Source organism: Neoarius graeffei, chromosome 28, assembly GCF_027579695.1.
Source record: "Neoarius graeffei isolate fNeoGra1 chromosome 28, fNeoGra1.pri, whole genome shotgun sequence".
NCBI classification, from domain to species: Eukaryota; Metazoa; Chordata; class Actinopteri; order Siluriformes; family Ariidae; genus Neoarius; species Neoarius graeffei.
Genome location: NC_083596.1, coordinates 348926 through 366269, shown reverse-complemented (window position 1 = coordinate 366269; position 17344 = coordinate 348926). Strand labels below are relative to the sequence as shown.

The 17344-nt window shown below is 40.8% G+C and overlaps 1 protein-coding gene across 1 annotated transcript; it reads right to left on the bottom strand.

Moving 5' to 3' along the window:
- Nucleotides 1-1973: 1973 nt before the first annotated feature.
- On the bottom strand, nucleotides 1974-8658 carry LOC132875397 (zona pellucida sperm-binding protein 3-like). The gene is made up of 9 exons (XM_060912171.1): nucleotides 8378-8658; nucleotides 6718-7102; nucleotides 5514-5629; nucleotides 5296-5396; nucleotides 5000-5174; nucleotides 4610-4736; nucleotides 4129-4214; nucleotides 2133-2235; nucleotides 1974-2060 (listed from the first exon to the last, which is right to left on the bottom strand). The coding sequence occupies exons 1-8, from the start codon at nucleotides 8656-8658 to the stop codon at nucleotides 2157-2159; spliced, it is 1350 nt and encodes a 449-aa protein (XP_060768154.1). The 3' UTR covers nucleotides 1974-2060; nucleotides 2133-2156.
- Between the last annotated feature and the right edge of the window lie 8686 nt (nucleotides 8659-17344).

The following is a 17344-nucleotide window of genomic DNA, read 5'->3' as shown; positions in this document are numbered from 1 at the left end:
AATGTGTGATGCCTAAAAGAAACCAAAAACACTTAGTGGATTTCTTGCAGTGCACTCTGTAACTGCATCAAAAAACTAGTGTAGTTATTCATCAAGGCATACATTTGATCACATACAATAAGTCAATAAATGGAGGAAACAATTGGGATGATGTTTGCTGGAGGGCTCTGGAGTCTCCATAATGTGCATACAGAATGTTATAAATCCATACTGATACAGTGATGCATGCAATTTCTCTCAACACAAACATTTGGATTGAATGAACTCCATATGCTACTGAGTGGCCTAATAATAGTTGCTAATAAAAGAAAAAATATATAAAATATATATATCTTCCATATATATCATGGAATTTTCATTTTAAGGCAACAGTCTATTCAGTCTAATTCTGCATTTAAAATGTTCATATACCAAATAATTGTATCACCTAAACTTGCTACGTAGCTGATCACATGCATAGTAAAGCAAAAGTGCCAGCCAAAAACAGACTTCAAATTCAGTTGCTTGAGCTTGAAAATTTTTACGGGGGGGGGGCTAAATTGTAATCTTTCATAGGGCCCAAGATTTCTAGCAGCACCCCTGACAGGAGGTGTAGTGAACTGTATTCGCACTTGGCCTTGTTCAGCACTGTCGTGCAAGATAAGGAATTGGGAACTTCAGTACCAATTTCAGGAACATCACTCCCTCGTGATCAGTCCTTTGTCAGTTTCCTTCCCAAAATTTCATTAAAAAAAAAAAAATTGATAAAATCCTGAATATTTCAGGCTTCACAGTAAACAAGCACACAGCAGATAAAAGTAACCAGTTCCCCACCATGGTCCTGGACCCCTCGCATCTCTATTTTTGGGCTCCTATAGAGATCTTGCATGTGACGTCACAGCCGATCCAGACTGTGACAGACGCCATCTTGTAGGTCAAACGCCATATTCCGCCTTCTACTTCTACCTTTTCTTCTGGAAAACCCTATACAATTCTACTACAACGGCTGTGGCTACAAGCTCTCCCTACCTGTGCACGTTTATGTTTTTTGTGTGCATTTTTGCGTGTTGTTCGTCTGTACCGGACTTCAATATCCACTACAACCGTATGGACTTACTGGACATTGGTTTCCAGCAGAAAATGACGGTTTGTAGCGATTTCCATCGCATGCACAACATTCCGGACGAGAGAAAAAAAAAAAAAAAACATTCCGGACGAGACCAGATTGCGAGACCAGCGGGGTCTCTGTGGATTGTTATCAGAAGCAAAGGGAGGGAGGCGGCGCCGGGAGCCGAAGCAAAAGCGAGGCTACAGGCAGAGCCGGCCTGTTGACTAAGCTCAGAAAACAGCTACTCAAACCTCCACTGCCAAGCCTCTACCTCTCCAACGCCAGATCCATGTAAACACGGACGATTTGGAATTACCTTATTCTATAATCGGCTGGTCAGTGCTATACTCAATACTTAAGTGACTTACCCATCCAGTGAGGATCATTTTCTTGTTTACAAGATGCCACATCTGAGTCGCTGACAAATCCTGAATTTCTGTAAAGATAACTGTCCAGAGATTTATAAGCACGCAGTGCTTCACCACTGAACAGCGAGGGAAAGTTGATGAGGTAATCATACACGTCCGGGTATTCCGCTGGCAGTTCAAAATCCGGTCGTGAAAACTCCGGTAAGCCATAAGGGTCACAAATCTGTAGATCGTTTATTTTAGACATATATCTAGTTATCTGTTCATTAGAAAAATGAGCCGTGTAGTCCGTCAGTTGAAATTGATCCATTCTGTACACGAGTGCAGCAGTATTCAGCGGTGTTTTTGACCGACACGATGGCGGTTGTGTACTTTCCGGTCACGTGACTGCAAGATCTCTATACACCACATGAGGGAGCTGAACTTAATGAAGTGTGCAAGACTGAACGTTCTCCAGGACCAGGGATGGGAACATGTGCAATTAAGAAAACAGACTGTAATAAAGACAATTCCACATGTTTATACTGAGGGTTTATTGAAATGTAGTAGAGTCCGGTTCAGCAGGACGATTGGCCTGAGAGTGAACACCACTGAGCTTACAGAGCCTGAAATCAGATTAAAAAAAGTCAACTACATACCAACATGCACTTAAATAATTAACAATGTGTGTTCATTACCCAATGATGCAATGCTCTTGGACCTCATGAACTCCTCTGCCTGAAGACATCACACTTCTTGTTGCACAACTGCACACCACGCTTCCCATCAACACTGTGCCAACTACACACAGAGCAACAGCAGGGTGCAAGGTTAAATCACACCATTGAGAGAAACTGACAGTAATTTGCCTCAAGTTTCAGGTTCTACAGACACTGGAGGTAAAAACCAAAGTCTTCTGGATGACCTTTCCAGCAGCTCACGTGCAACCCCCCCCACACACATGGTGAAAAGCAGTTCACTTCTTGACCCCTTCAGTTCACCTACCAGCCCCGTCTTGGAATAGAGGACGCAATCATCTACCTGCTCAACAAAGTCTACAGACACCTGGACAAGCCAGCCAGCACTGTGAGGATCATGCTTTTTTATTTCTCCAGTGCTTTTGACACCATCCAGCCAGCTCTGCTGGGTGAGAAGTTGACAACGATGCAGGTGGATGCCCCACTGGTGTCCTGGACTGTAGATTTGACTGGCAGACCACAGTACGTGCGCTTACAGGGCTGCGTGTCAGTGTGATCATCAATACCAGGGCTCCACAAGGGACTGTCCTTTCTCCTTTCCTTTTCACTCTACACCACTGATTTCAACTACTGCACAGAGACCTACCACCTCCAGAAATTTTCTGATGACTCTGCAGTGGTTGGACGTATTACCAGTGGTGATGAGCAAGTACAGGATGGTGGTGGACAACTTTGTCACATGGAGCAGGAAGAACCACCTACAGCTCAATGTGACAAAGACAAAAGAACTGGTGGTCAATCTGAAGAGAATCAGGGCTCCGGTGAATCCTATTAACATCCAAGAGGTCAGTGTGGACATGGTGGAGGAATACAAGTACCTGGGGGTGTACTTGGACAATAAACTGGGCTGGTCAAAAAAATGTGGACACTATACACAAAGGGCCAGAGTCCATCGTCTCCATTTTCTGAGACGGCTAAGGTCCTTCAACATCTGCTGAACGATGCTGCGGCTGTTCTATGGAGTCTGTGGTGGCCAGCACCATCCTGTACGCTGTTGTCTGCTGGGGCAGCGGCTTGAGGGTGAAGGACACTAACAGACTCAATAAGATAATCAGGAAGGCCGGCCATGTTGTAGGTGTGGAACTGGACTCTGACAGTGGTGTTGGAGAAGAGGACACTGTCCAAAATAAAATCTTAGACCATCCTTCCCACCCTCTACATGAGGAGCTGATCAGCTACAGAAGCACATTCAGTAAACGGCTGATTCTTCCATGTCGCACAACTGAGACACAGGAAATCATTCCTACCTGTTGCAGTCGAGCTGTACAATGCCCCTGTATAACTGTGGTACACTGTCTTACCATGTATCCTTAACTCAGGTGCAATACATGTATATAGGAATCATTGTATATAAAATCACTTCATTTTGCTTTTATTTAAGTTACTGAACTTATTTAAATTTTTTATTATTTATTCTTTAAGGACTATTTATCTTCTATTTTTAGACATTTACTTCTTCCTTGATTCAGGAGCTTGGTTGCAATTTTGAATTTCCCTCAGGGGATTAATAAAGTAATTCTGATTCTGATGTGAAAAGGTTAAAGCTGTTTTGCTGTACTAAACTGACCCTGCAGTTCCAGGGTTGAACACGGGTGTCACTGTGGGTACAGGAAAGAGGAGCGGCTCAGGCTGACCTCTGCACCCTTAACGAGCTGGAATAGTTTAATTTTACACCTATAGACAGTGCAGAGAAATATTTAATCCAGCTGGAGCCTCTGCAATTCTGCAGTTTCTCTGGGTGATGGGATCACAAGCTCAGGCTCTTACACAGTGCTGCCTAACTGTTCTTTATAAACTAGTTTAGTTCCTTATCAGTTAAAAAATGCAAGTTATAATGAGCCATGTTCAGCTCACAGAGAACAGAAAGCCAGAGGCACCAAAAAGATTAATCTAATGAGGAACAGCAGTGTTGTGAATCATGTTTTCCCCTCTTCACCTGTTCCCTGTGTAGCTACATTCTTCATTTCCAGAGTTGTTCTCCTGAACTGGATCAACGTTTTTCATCCAGCATGTGACGAACATCTGCAGGAATAAAACCAATTCATTCAGTAGCTGCAGGGATACAAACCTCAACACAACCTCAAAAGCAGCAGCCTTTGTCATACAATACAGCAGTGACCCTTCAATTACACAGCCCCAACCCTCAAACTAACCTCAATAACACCATCTCAGTCACACAGCCCCACAACTTCAATCACACCACTTCCCAAATCACACAAAACCTCACTGAGGTTGGATTGCATTGTAATCAGTATTAAGCACTGTTGTAGCAACGACTGTCAAGAAACCTGACCATAACATCTACCCAAAATGTCCCTCACATCTGTCTCCATTTCTCTCCCTCACACTAGTGCAATAATTCAACCTGACTGATTTGGCACTTGGGGTGTTAAATAGGAACCATAACTCTTCCTCACAGAGCTGTCTGGGTGTCCATTGTGTCTGAGTGAATGTGGCAAGTCGAGTTTCAACCTCAAGACGTGACAGTCTTCCCAGGGAACGGAGGAGACCGTGGACTTGGCTGATCCTGAGTCACCAGGACACCTACAGACCACAGGAGAGTCCACAGCAGAGATGCACACTGAATCAGGTTTTCAGTAAAATTATTTCTGTAGTTCTTAATGGATAGTCACAAAGCAGCTTTAGAGGTGTATAAAAACTGGATATAAATATTCAATTCATAAAAAGTATCCCTTTTAGACAGACACTGCATGTTTTTCCCCACCAGGGATACGCTAATGACCACGCATTTGCTGACTGTCGTGTTCCTGTTTGTGTAAATGTGAGGTGAGAGGCATGGCTCTGACCCATGGTAATTGATGAAGTCGCAGTTGGATATGGCTGCAGTGTCAGACTCCAGCGTCACCACACAGCGGTCCAGGAAGAGTTTAAGGGCACTGTGATGAGCACTGAGCACAGAAGCCACCATGCTGATGTCTGTAGACTGCAACATGTCCAACATTCTCTCAGATATCGAATCACCTACAACACAGAAGACACACCCAGCCCCAAAGCAGTGCATTTTGGGACATGTCCTTTACATTTTACAGTTAGTCTGAAACGTGTGCATTAATAAACTACTGAAATGGGAAGTGAAACACACCAGTCATGAAATGAGGTGAGGAAACCGGTGCAGTTGGGGCAGAACTCAGAAGAGCAAGGCTCACAGGCTTTGACTGGCTGTTACTGCTAACAAAGTGAGTCCTGTTCATATAAACACAAACACCTGTCAAACTACACACCAGTAGATTTATAACAAGGTTCTTAACCAAGTGATGTGCACAAGTGTAACAGCAGTGTTGAAACTGACCCCACACTAACCTCTTGTAGCGGCACTCAAGAGGGATGGCCATGCCCGCGGACCTGATGATGCCAAAGCGGTTCAGTGTTGGAGTATGGAACAAAGTGTTGGCGTAAACCAAAGTATCATCCTCAACCTGAAAGAAAGGACAATGAAAGGAAGAGGGAAGAAAAAAAGCAAGAATGATGCCCCACCTTTAGAGCATGCACGTGACCACCACATACCAGGACTACATTTAACCCCCTTGATGTCGTACAGAAATTATAGTTAAAAACAGCGCACACTTCAGCGTAAACAGGAGCCTGTTATCAGCACATACTCAAACTGGAAGTGTTATGACTCTACCCCACAGTGCCCTCTGCTGGCCTGGCAGAGCTGCAACACCACCTCAGACTTTACAATGAGAGCTGATTTGACTCCGAAACAAAGGTCAGATTTCTTACATTTCAGCAGAGATGTTTACTTATGAAGTTTAGAGTCACGTAATTCAATATTTAGTTTACATAGTTTCAATCATATGGAATCAATTTTGTACCAAAATGTTCATACAATACTTTTGAAATATCAAACAAAAACGACAAATCAAAATACAAAAGTCAATTTTTTTAGCCTGGCAAACAAATTATTCGTGTAATCGTGCAAAATATCAGTCTATTACTCTTCAGAAACCTTTTATTTTTGTTCCGCGTCTCTCTCGGTTGTGTTTGCTGTAATTTATTCGGGTTGCGATTCCAGCTTTCCCGTTTGCGCTCCCGGACTTTCTGCTGCAGGTTTGGCCCAAACTTCCCGTGTGGGCGGGCTGTCCAGGAACGCATTCCCATTGGCTAACCTGTGTTTGACTATGGGGATGCACTCCTGGACAGCCCGCCCACACGGGAAGTTTGGGCCAAACCTGCAGCAGAAAGTCCGGGAGCGCAAACGGGAAAGCTGGAATCGCAACCCGAATAAATTACAGCAAACACAACCGAGAGAGACGCGGAACAAAAATAAAAGGTTTCTGAAGAGTAATAGACTGATATTTTGCACGATTACACGAATAATTTGTTTGCCAGGCTAAAAAAATTGACTTTTGTATTTTGATTTGTCGTTTTTGTTTGATATTTCAAAAGTATTGTATGAACATTTTGGCATAAAATTGATTCCATACAATCAAATCTACAATGAACCCAAATCAGTTTTTCAGTCGGTACTGAAGTGCTTAAACACTCCGGGTCCGGTTCCTACCCGCAGCTCCGCGCCGCACTCGTGCAGCCCCGCTGTAATCACGAACCCCGCATCCTCGCTCCGAACCGGGCCGCAGTTTTCCTTTGAGAAATCCGGTCCGAGTCGCAGCTCACTGGCGGTCACGAGCCGCCCGGTGCCGTAGAGATCAGCGCGCGCTCTCACCACCATGCGGCTCTCAGTGCAGTGCACGCGCACCGCCGGCGGCTCTTCAGACCGGAACCCCGCGGCTTTGTACTCTGTCCCATCCGCTCGGACCTTCGGGCCTTCTTTCCACATGCGTATCCCGCGCGCGCCTCCGGTGAGCAGCATCAACACCGCGGTGAGCGCGAGCCGAGACCCACAACTCACCTTCATCATCTTAATCATCATCATCATCATCACCGGCCTGTGTTAACAACAGATTAGACCGAGCACGTGGACTGCAGGATGTATTTATAAGGTTTACGCTCAATTATCTCAGAGCCACGCCCTCTTAATTTAATCAATTAATGAGTGATGACGTGATCCACCTGAAGAAAAAGGCGGAAGTTGGAGTTTTTCTGAATTGCTAAAACACTTAACTCCTGTTGTGTGAATCAATTGCTCAGTTGTCTAAACTCATTCACTGAATTGAGCATCATTTTGATAAAACCATAAACTGTGTTCACCTAGTAAAACACTATTTGCAGATCTCAGTCCTTCCTTCTGCAAAACTCTAAACACATTCTCATGCAATAAAACACAGTTGGCACTGTGATGCACTTGTGATGCATAATGGTAACAACAAGTGGCAAAATATGAACACAAATGAAACACGTGTCATCATTTGAACACAATGATTCAAAATTGATCACACTTGTTTCTCATCATGTCATGACAACATGATAATCAATATAAGCCAGTTCAGAGTGCAAACTCATGATAACAATGGATCAGAGACACAGAGGATGAGTGTGTGGAAGATGAAGCATGGCAATTTCTGATGAAATTCTGGTTACTGTCATAGGCCACATATTAGTGTATGGCATGACCATGAAGGAGGGAGGCCAAAGAGTCCAGCCAAACATCAGTTAATTCTCTGTGTCCACCATAATCTGGAGATTCAGACATGAGAGCAGGTACAGTCTACTTTACTGTTTTATCACTGAAAGTTTACAGTACTCCTGTGTGTGTGCATATATATAAATATATAACTTTAGACCACTACATTACATATATTTTGCACATTCTCTTTTTGCAGAATTGCAAGGCTGCCATATGGGGGTGGGTGGACACCCATGTTCACACCCCAGCTGGAAGCCATTGTAGTTGATATTCTGTCAAAACAATGCCATTACACTATGGGAAATACAGCAACAAATTATTGAAAACCACAGACATTGAGGGAATCAACTGTGAGCCTTTCCACCATAGACTGTATCCTTCATCACAACGGGATATGAATGAAACAAGTGTACAGTGTGCCCTTTGAATGTAATTCTGAAAGGGTGAAGGAGCTGTGACTTCAGTATGTACAGGTAAGTGCACAGTTATGGTATTGTACTATATACATATTGTCAAGTTCAATAGTATCACATTACATATGCAATGCATGTTGGTGAAGAATGCATACATTGTACTCCACAGCATAGGCCTGTCTCTTTTGAAGCACTTACAAAACTGTCTGTCTAATTGCAGAGACCATTTGAACTGGATGCCATGGAGAGACCCCATGAACTCCTTTTTGTTGATGAAGCTGGCTTCAATCTCACCAAGAGAAGGAGAGGCAGGAATATAATTGGCCAGCGAGCCATTGTTGAAGTCCCTGGCCAGCATAGTGCTAATATAACACTGTGTACTGCTATAAGCAACTGGGGTGTTCTTCACCATCATGCCACTCTGGGGCCATATAACACCCACCACCTTCTCACCTGTCTTGGTGGTCTTAGAGCTGTGTTGTCTGCAAATGAACAGCAGGAACATGAGTTGATTGAGTGGCCTATTTGTTATAATTTGGGACAATGTTAGTTTTCACCGTGCTGTCCAAGTCAGAGAATGGTTCATTATGAATCAGAATTTCATCAACCTATACTTGCTACCATACTCTCCCTTCCTGAATGCAATAGTTTTTCTCCTCTTGGAGATGGAAGGTGTACAAGCGACAGCCCTACACCAGGCTTAATCTTCTTGAGGCCATGGAACTAGCCTGTGATGACATTGGTGAGGGGATGTTAGGGCTGGGTGCGGCACACTAGGTTTTTTTTTCCCCCCATTGCCTGGCAAGGGCAAATAGTGTGTGATGTGGATGAAATGCTGTGGCCTGACCCAGCCCAAAGACAGGATGAAGCTCAATGATCAGCTGTGTAAAGTTGTTTTGAGTTTTTTTTTTTTTTTGGGTTTTTTACCTTTTACAGTACATTGTAGGCTGTACACTTCATTTGTATTTGTCAATTTCAGGATTTTTTTTTTTTCACAGTACCTATTACTATAGTTTGTTTGAATGCAGAGTAAATGCTAAATCCACGGAGTTGTGAAATCTTTTTTTTTTTTTTCCCTTTTGGAGAAGCAAAATGCGTATGCTATACTTTTATGACCAATAAACATATTTCTCCATGAGCAACATGCTTTGACCACTGTCTTCAATTTTTTGGTGTAGTGCAGGCCTATTCAAATAGCGGCCCGGGGACGAAATTGGCCTAATTGAAATTTAATCCGGCCTGCGGCAGATTTTTTTTTTTTTTTTTTAAACAAAAATCTACGTATCTGCTGCAGTGCAGTTTTCTCTACCGCTCTGGCACAGACCAGAGTACAGGTTGTCTCCATGGTGACACTCACTGTCCCCGATTCTTGCGATGTGACACTCCATGCAGCTACAGCAGTGGCAACATGGTGCTGTCCAAGCAACATTGCAAAGTTGACCGAGAAAACCATAAACTTCAACGTGAATGGACTGAAAGTACTTATTTACTTTGCCAACTGCAGCAAGCGATAGACCTGTGTCTTATTGTGCAACGAATCTGTAGCTGTGGCCAAAGAGTACAATGTGAAGAGACATTTTACAACAAAACATTTCATTTTCTGAGTAATACTGAGAGGGCTCCGAGGAGAGACGAAGGAGAATAGACAGACTGGTAACTTCTTTTGAACAAAGTCAGTGTGCAGTTCTGTGCAAAAGCCACCAATAAGAGCTTTTATTTCATCCCTGAGTGGCATGGATACTGACAAGAAAGAGACCCTTCACCGAGTTGGAGACTATTAAAGACTGCATGCTGGCAGTTGTTTGATGAAATAATTGACCAAAAAATGAAAGCCAACGTGTCCATCTATTAAAGTACCATTTTTCATTAATAAAGGAAAAGAATAATGTACCTTATTTTATTTCATATATGTACCTTAATATAGTATATTTTAATTGCCTTTAGCTGATCTCAATTTTATGTCAATTGTCTGTCCGGCCCTCACAAATTTTTTAATTTTCTAGTTTGGCCCCCCTGCAAATGTATTTGAATAGCCCTGGTGTAGTGTTTAAGGATGGCTCAGCAGTTTTTCTATTTTGACAGATTTGTGCAAGATCTGACAACATTTAGTTTTGAGCACATGTAAAACTATTGAGGCAATGGTATGGTTTTGCAAAAAGAATCAAGTTTTGTGAATGTAGTTTGAGTTTTGTGTTTAGAATTCTGAGAAAAGGACAGGAGGATTCAAAAAATGTTTTAACAATTGTGAAACTGTAAAATGGGGGGGGGATGATTTACAGTCTGAGGGCTTTTCATGGCTTCATTCCAACTGTCAGAAGTTCAAACATGTTACTGTTAGTTATTGCAGAAGTTTGTCATGTATGTTTTGCTTTGTTCTGGTCTAAGTGACCCGGTTTATTTTATTTTTACTTAACCATGAAAAGATGTACCTGCTACACCACGCCCACATGTGCTAAACCCCACCTTCGTGTTCATGTCAGAGGGTCATGTTTGTCATTTTGAACTAAAATTGAAACAGCTTATTAAAAAAAATGGTGAAATCAGCAACCACCAACTGCTTTTAATAAAATTAAGGTGTGAATTTGCTCTGTCATGTGTTACTCCTAATCTCACACACTCACCTGATCTCTCTCACTCGCATCCGATCTCACACTTTTACCCGATCACTCACACCTGATCTCTCTCACACATTCACACTTGATCTCACACACACAAGCCTCAAGCATGAGAAGAGGTTTTGTGTGTCTTTACTGTTCCTCACATGCACACGTGTACTCAAGGTCATTTCAAATGTTATTCTGCCTCAGTATTGATATGAGGCATGGATAGAACACACTCGGCGCGGACCGAGAGTTTGTGTGGGAGCGGGCTGAGAGGTAGCGCGGGAACGGGCCACGTAACAACAAACAACGCAATGCCCCCAAAGAGAGCTCCTCTGGTCGAGGAGATTGACGATATTAAAAAAATCCCTCGACTTTTTGGGTGAAGAAATCTCTGCTGTCAGGATGCAGCAGAAGACCATCCTGGACCTGGTAGAAGAGGTCAAAGCTCTGAGGCTGCAGAACACGGAGAAGGCAAAGAGGATCGCCATTCTCGAGAACCGAGTGGAGGAGCTGGAGCAGTACACCCGGATAAATGACATCATTGTGACCGGACTGCAGATTCAGCCCCGCTCATATGCTGGAGCAGTGGCGAGAAGAGATGGAGAGGAACTGAACGAGGAGGATGCTAACTCTGTGGAGAAACAGGTGTTAGCATTCCTGCACTCCAAGGGTATAGAGGTAAAAAGCACTAACATTGAAGCATGTCACCCTCTCCCACGGAGAAGCAACACAGGCAAACCGGCTGTAATAATGAGATTTGCCAACAGAAAGCATAAGATGCAGCTGTTAAAGCAAGGGAGGAAACTGAAAGGCTCACACGTTTTTTTTAAATGAGCACTTAACAAAAAAAAATTCAGACATTGCAAGAAAGGCGAGACTCCTGAGGAAACAGGGGAAAATCCAGAACACTTGGACACAAAACTGCAAGATATTCATCAAGCTGAAGGGATCTCCAGAAGAGGCCAAGATCTTGGTCATCCAAGATATTGGGGAACTGGACAAATTCTGAGGGAGCCAATCAAAGCAACTTACAATCATGACACAAGGATTGGACACTGGACACAAGAACTGGACACTTTCCTTTATACTGAGCACAAAATACAAGATATGGAAAATAATATTGATCCGGAAAATAATCTTTTCAGCAACACCAATATCAGCTGCCGGTATTACACTGAATATCAATACAATGCAACGATCAGAGACAGAAATAAGATATCAATTATTCATTTCAATACCAGAAGTCTGTATGCCAATTTCCATAAAATGAAGGAATATCTCAGTCAGCTCAATCCTCCATTCAGTATAATAGCCATATCAGAAACTTGGATCAACGATGAGATGGGAGTAGATTTTGAGCTGAACGGGGATGAATTTAATTATGTCAACAGAAAGAACAAAAGAGGAGGGGGAGTGGCAATATATGTTGATAATAGTTTGGAATATAAAATTAATAATAAAATGACGGTAGCTGTTGATGATTGGATGGAGTGTATTACAATAGAAATATGTTGTGAAAAAATGAAAAATATAACGGTGAGCTGTATATACAGATCTCCTGGATCAAGCATAGAAGTTTTTATAGATTGGATGGAAAGTATGTTTATAAAATCAACACAGAAGTTCATGTACATCTGTGGTGATTTTAACATCGACCTCTTTAATCATAAAAAACACAAAATGACAGAAGAGTTCATTAACTCAATGTTCAGTATGGGACTGTACCCAACTATTACCAGACCAAGCAGGATCACTTCTCACAGCACCACTTTAATAGAGAATATATTTACTAATATCCTGGAAAATAATATAGAGAGTGGACTACTATTAACAAACATCAGTGACCACCTACCTATTTATAATGTATATTACTGTAATTATAGCAAGAAAAAGGATACTAAAAATTATAAATATATAAGAGTGAAAACTGAAGAAACCATGATTGCACTAAAAAATGATTTAATAATACAGGACTGGAATGTAGTTTATAAAGAAAAAGATGTTGATAAAGCATATGAGGAATTTTTAATAATATTCAATGAACTATATAATAAAAATTGTCCTATAAAGAAATACAGTAATATACATAAATATACAAATAGTCCGTGGGTCACCAAGGGGCTACAAAATGCCTGCAAAAAGAAAAATATATTATACAGACAATTCTTAAAGCATCGAACTATAGAGGCAGAGGAAAAATATAAAAAATATAAAAATAAATTAACTAATATTATGAGGATATGTAAGAAAGACTATTATAATAAATTAGTGGAGAAAAATAAAAACAATATTAAAGGTATATGGACTGTACTAAATGGTATTGTGAGAAATGGATCCAAAATTACAAATTACCCGGAGTATTACACTGAAAATGATAAGACCATAAATAATATGGAGGATGTGGTGAATGGTTTTAACCAATTCTTTGTAAATGTGGGACCAGATTTAGCGGCAAAAATAAAGGAACCCGAGACAACACAATGTGGGGACATAAAAGATATGGGGGACAGAAATCCAAGTACAATTTTTCTAACTGCAACTGATGAGGAAGAAATTATCCAAATTGTAAGAAAATGTAAAAACAAAAGCTCTGCAGACTGGAATGATATAGACATGTCAACAGTAAAGACAGTTATTGAGGGAATTGTGAAACCACTCACCCACATCTGCAATTTATCTTTTCAATCAGGTACATTTGCAGACAAAATGAAAATTGCAAAAGTGATACCATTGTTTAAAACCGGAGATAGACACCATTTCACAAACTACAGGCCTGTTTCTTTACTCCCCCAATTCTCCAAAATACTCGAAAAACTTTTTTCAGATAGACTGGACAAATTCATTGAAAAACACAACCTCCTTACAGACAGTCAGTATGGATTCAGAACGGACAGATCAACACTAATGGCACTAATGGAACTAATAGAGGAAATCACAAAATGTATAGACAATAAAAAAATAGCAATTGGAGTATTTGTGGACCTAAAAAAAGCATTCGATACCATTGGTCACAGTATATTATTAAGTAAACTAGAAAAGTGTGGTATTAGGGGAGTTGGGTGGAGCTGGCTGTCGAGCTATCTAAGAAACAGGCAACAGTTTGTGCAGATAGGTGACCATAAATCTGATTTCATGAACATTACATGCGGGGTACCACAGGGGTCAATATTAGGTCCGAAATTATTCATAATATATATCAATGACATATGTACAATTTTGCAAGTACTGAAATTTGTTTTGTTTGCAGATGACACCAATATTTTTTGTTCCGGTGAGAATTTGCAGTAGACTTTAGAGATAATCACAACTGAAATAAATAAACTAAAACTATGGTTTGACAAAAATAAATTATCATTAAATCTAAACAAAACAAAGATTATGTTGTTTGGGAGACACAAAATAGATTGTAATGTAGAATTGATAATAGACAATACTAAGATAGAAATGGTACAGGAAATTAAATTTCTTGGTGTGATTTTGGATCATAAAGTCTGCTGGAAACCTCATGTAGGATATGTACGGGCAAAACTGGCAAAGTGCTCGGCAATTCTGTGGAAAACAAAAGATATTCTTGATAGTAAATCTTTGCATACTCTATATTACTCATTATTTTTGCCATATCTGACTGATTGTGTCGAAGTCTGGGGAAACACCTACAAAACCACTCTGCAGCCGATATGTACAATACAGAAAAGAGCAATAAGGACAATAAACAAAACAGGATACAGAGATCACACAAACCCACTATTCATAAAATCACACATGTTGAAATTTATGGATCTGGTCAAATTCAGAACAGCACAAATAATGTACAAAGCGAGAAATAATCTATTGCCGAAAAATATACAAGGAATGTTCAGTGAGAGAGAGGGGGGATAGAATCTAAGGGGAGACCTAAATTTTAAAAAACCAAAGGTTCGAACAAATATGAAAAGCATGTGCGTATCGAGCTGTGGGGTGACTTTATGGAACAGACTGGAGACAGAAATAAAACAAAGTGCAAATATAAATCTGTTTAAAAAAAGGTACAAAAAATATTTTTAAACACGTATGTTGAAGAGGAAGTATGTTAACGGAGGATGATGAGGGATAAATAGAATAGGGTTGATTGTTATATTAGAACTAACTTAGTATATGGTATATATTTATTTATGGGGATAGATATCTTCATATTTACAGGGATAGGTATGTAGTAGATATTTATTTTTGTAATTATATATTTATATAGATATTTATGAAGTGTATATATGGTATGTACAGTGGTGCTTGAAAGTTTGTGAACCCTTTAGAATTTTCTATATTTCTGCATAAATATGACCTAAAACATCATCAGACTTTCACACAAGTCCTAAAAGTAGATAAAGAAAACCCAGTTAAACAAATGAGACAAAAATATTATATTTCGATTACGTTCATTATGTCTTATATTAAATATAGTTAGTATTTTTTTTTTTCTTTTTTAACAGACATCTAATTTTTTAGGTTTGTTTACCTGACATGTTTCGACGTATAACTTCCGTCTTCCTCAGGAAGCTGGGTTAGGGTTAGGGTTAGGGTTAGCTGGATAGCTGGTATATTGAAAACGGCCAAACCACCACCCAGTAACATCACAAAACAGGAAGCCAAAGCCATGAGAACGTTATCAAAAAATAAAGATATCACAATCCTCCCAGCAGATAAAGGCAGGACAACAGTCATTATGGACACGGATGAATATGAACGAAAAATGAATGAATTACTCAGTGACAACGCATTTGAAATATTAAAAAAAGACCCAACAGAAGACAAGAAAAAGAAACTTAAAGCACTACTCAAACCACTACTCAAAGAAAACAAAATAGACAAGCAGGCTTACAATCATTTAGTACCCACAGCCAATGTCATCCCCAGGATTTACGGCACACCAAAAATACACAAACCAGGAACACCATTACGCCCCATAGTAGACAGCATTGGTTCAGTCACATACAACTTATCAAAAGCACTCACCGAAATAATTAAACCATTACTAGGACTCACAGACCAACATTGCAAGAACTCAAAACAACTGGCAGAAGAACTAAAAAACATCAAAATGCAGCAAGATGAAGTTTTCATATCACACGACGTCATATCTCTTTTCACCAGAACACCCACGGAAGCCACCATACAGGTAGTACAAGACAAATTAAAAACAGACAGGACGCTCAAGAAACGCACAAACCTCACTGTACAAGACATCACTCAGCTCCTTCAATTCATCGCCACATCCACATACTTTCAGTTCAGGAATACAATTTACAGACAGAAGGAAGGTTTTGCCATGGGAGACCCACTATCAGCCATCATGTGCGGCTTTTTCATGGAAGATCTGGAGCAGAAAGCACTCACTACAATACCATCGGAATACAGACCAACACTCTGGAAACGGTATGTGGACGACATATTGGAAAAAGTGAAGAGGGGACACACTCAACAGCTCACCGACCATCTCAACACCATAGACAATACCGGCAATATAAAATTCACACATGAAGAAGAGACAGAGCAGTCAATAGCATTTTTGGATTTGAAAATACAACACACGGAAGATGGGGACATCAAAATAAAAGTACACAGGAAACCCACACACACCGACCAATATTTAAACTGGACTTCCGAACACCCCATAATGCACAAAATATCAGTAGTTAGAACATTACATGAACGCACGGCAATAATTACAGATTCACAGGACAAAGAACAGGAGGAACAACATATACAACACGCACTGAAGGCATGTCAATATCCACAATGGGCAATATCCAAAGGGGCGGAACAGGTTAAGAACAACAAAACACAGAAGAAAGGGAAAAAACAAACTAACAAACAAGAACACAGGGGAGTAGTTACATTACCATACATCAGGGGAATAACTGAACGCATTCAAAGAGTAATGAGGAAACACAACATTAACACACCTGTCAAACCACACACAACACTCCGTCAGATCCTGGTTCATCCCAAAGACAGAATACATCCGGACAACAGATGCAACACCATATATGAGATTCCATGCCAATTATGCAATAAAACTTACATTGGGGAAACAGGAAGGAGTTTCAATACAAGAAAAAATGAACATAAGAAAGAGTGCGAAAAGGAGACAGCTACAAGACAAACCCGAACAATAAAAGAAAAGGCACAACAGGAAAATTATAAGTCAGCTATAACAGATCATTGCAAAAGGGAAAATCACATTATGGACTGGGGGAATGCCAGAGTCATCCGCACAGAAGATAACAAACATCAGCGCTGGATCAGGGAGGCCATGGAGATCCGTAAGCGAAGCCCGAGGACCATCAACCGGGATGAGGGAGCATACATGCTCTCCCATACCTGGAGTGCCATCTTGCAGGGGACGAACAGACAGTATAAGGCGTGACCGACCTGTCAATCCAGACAGGAAGGCCACGCCTTCAGAAACATCAGCTGATAAAAGATGCGTCACCAACAACATCCGGAGACACTCTGAGGAAGACGGAAGTTATACGTCGAAACATGTCAGGTAAACAAACCTAAAAAATTAGATGTCTGTTAAAAAAGAAAAAAAAAAAAAAAAATACTAAC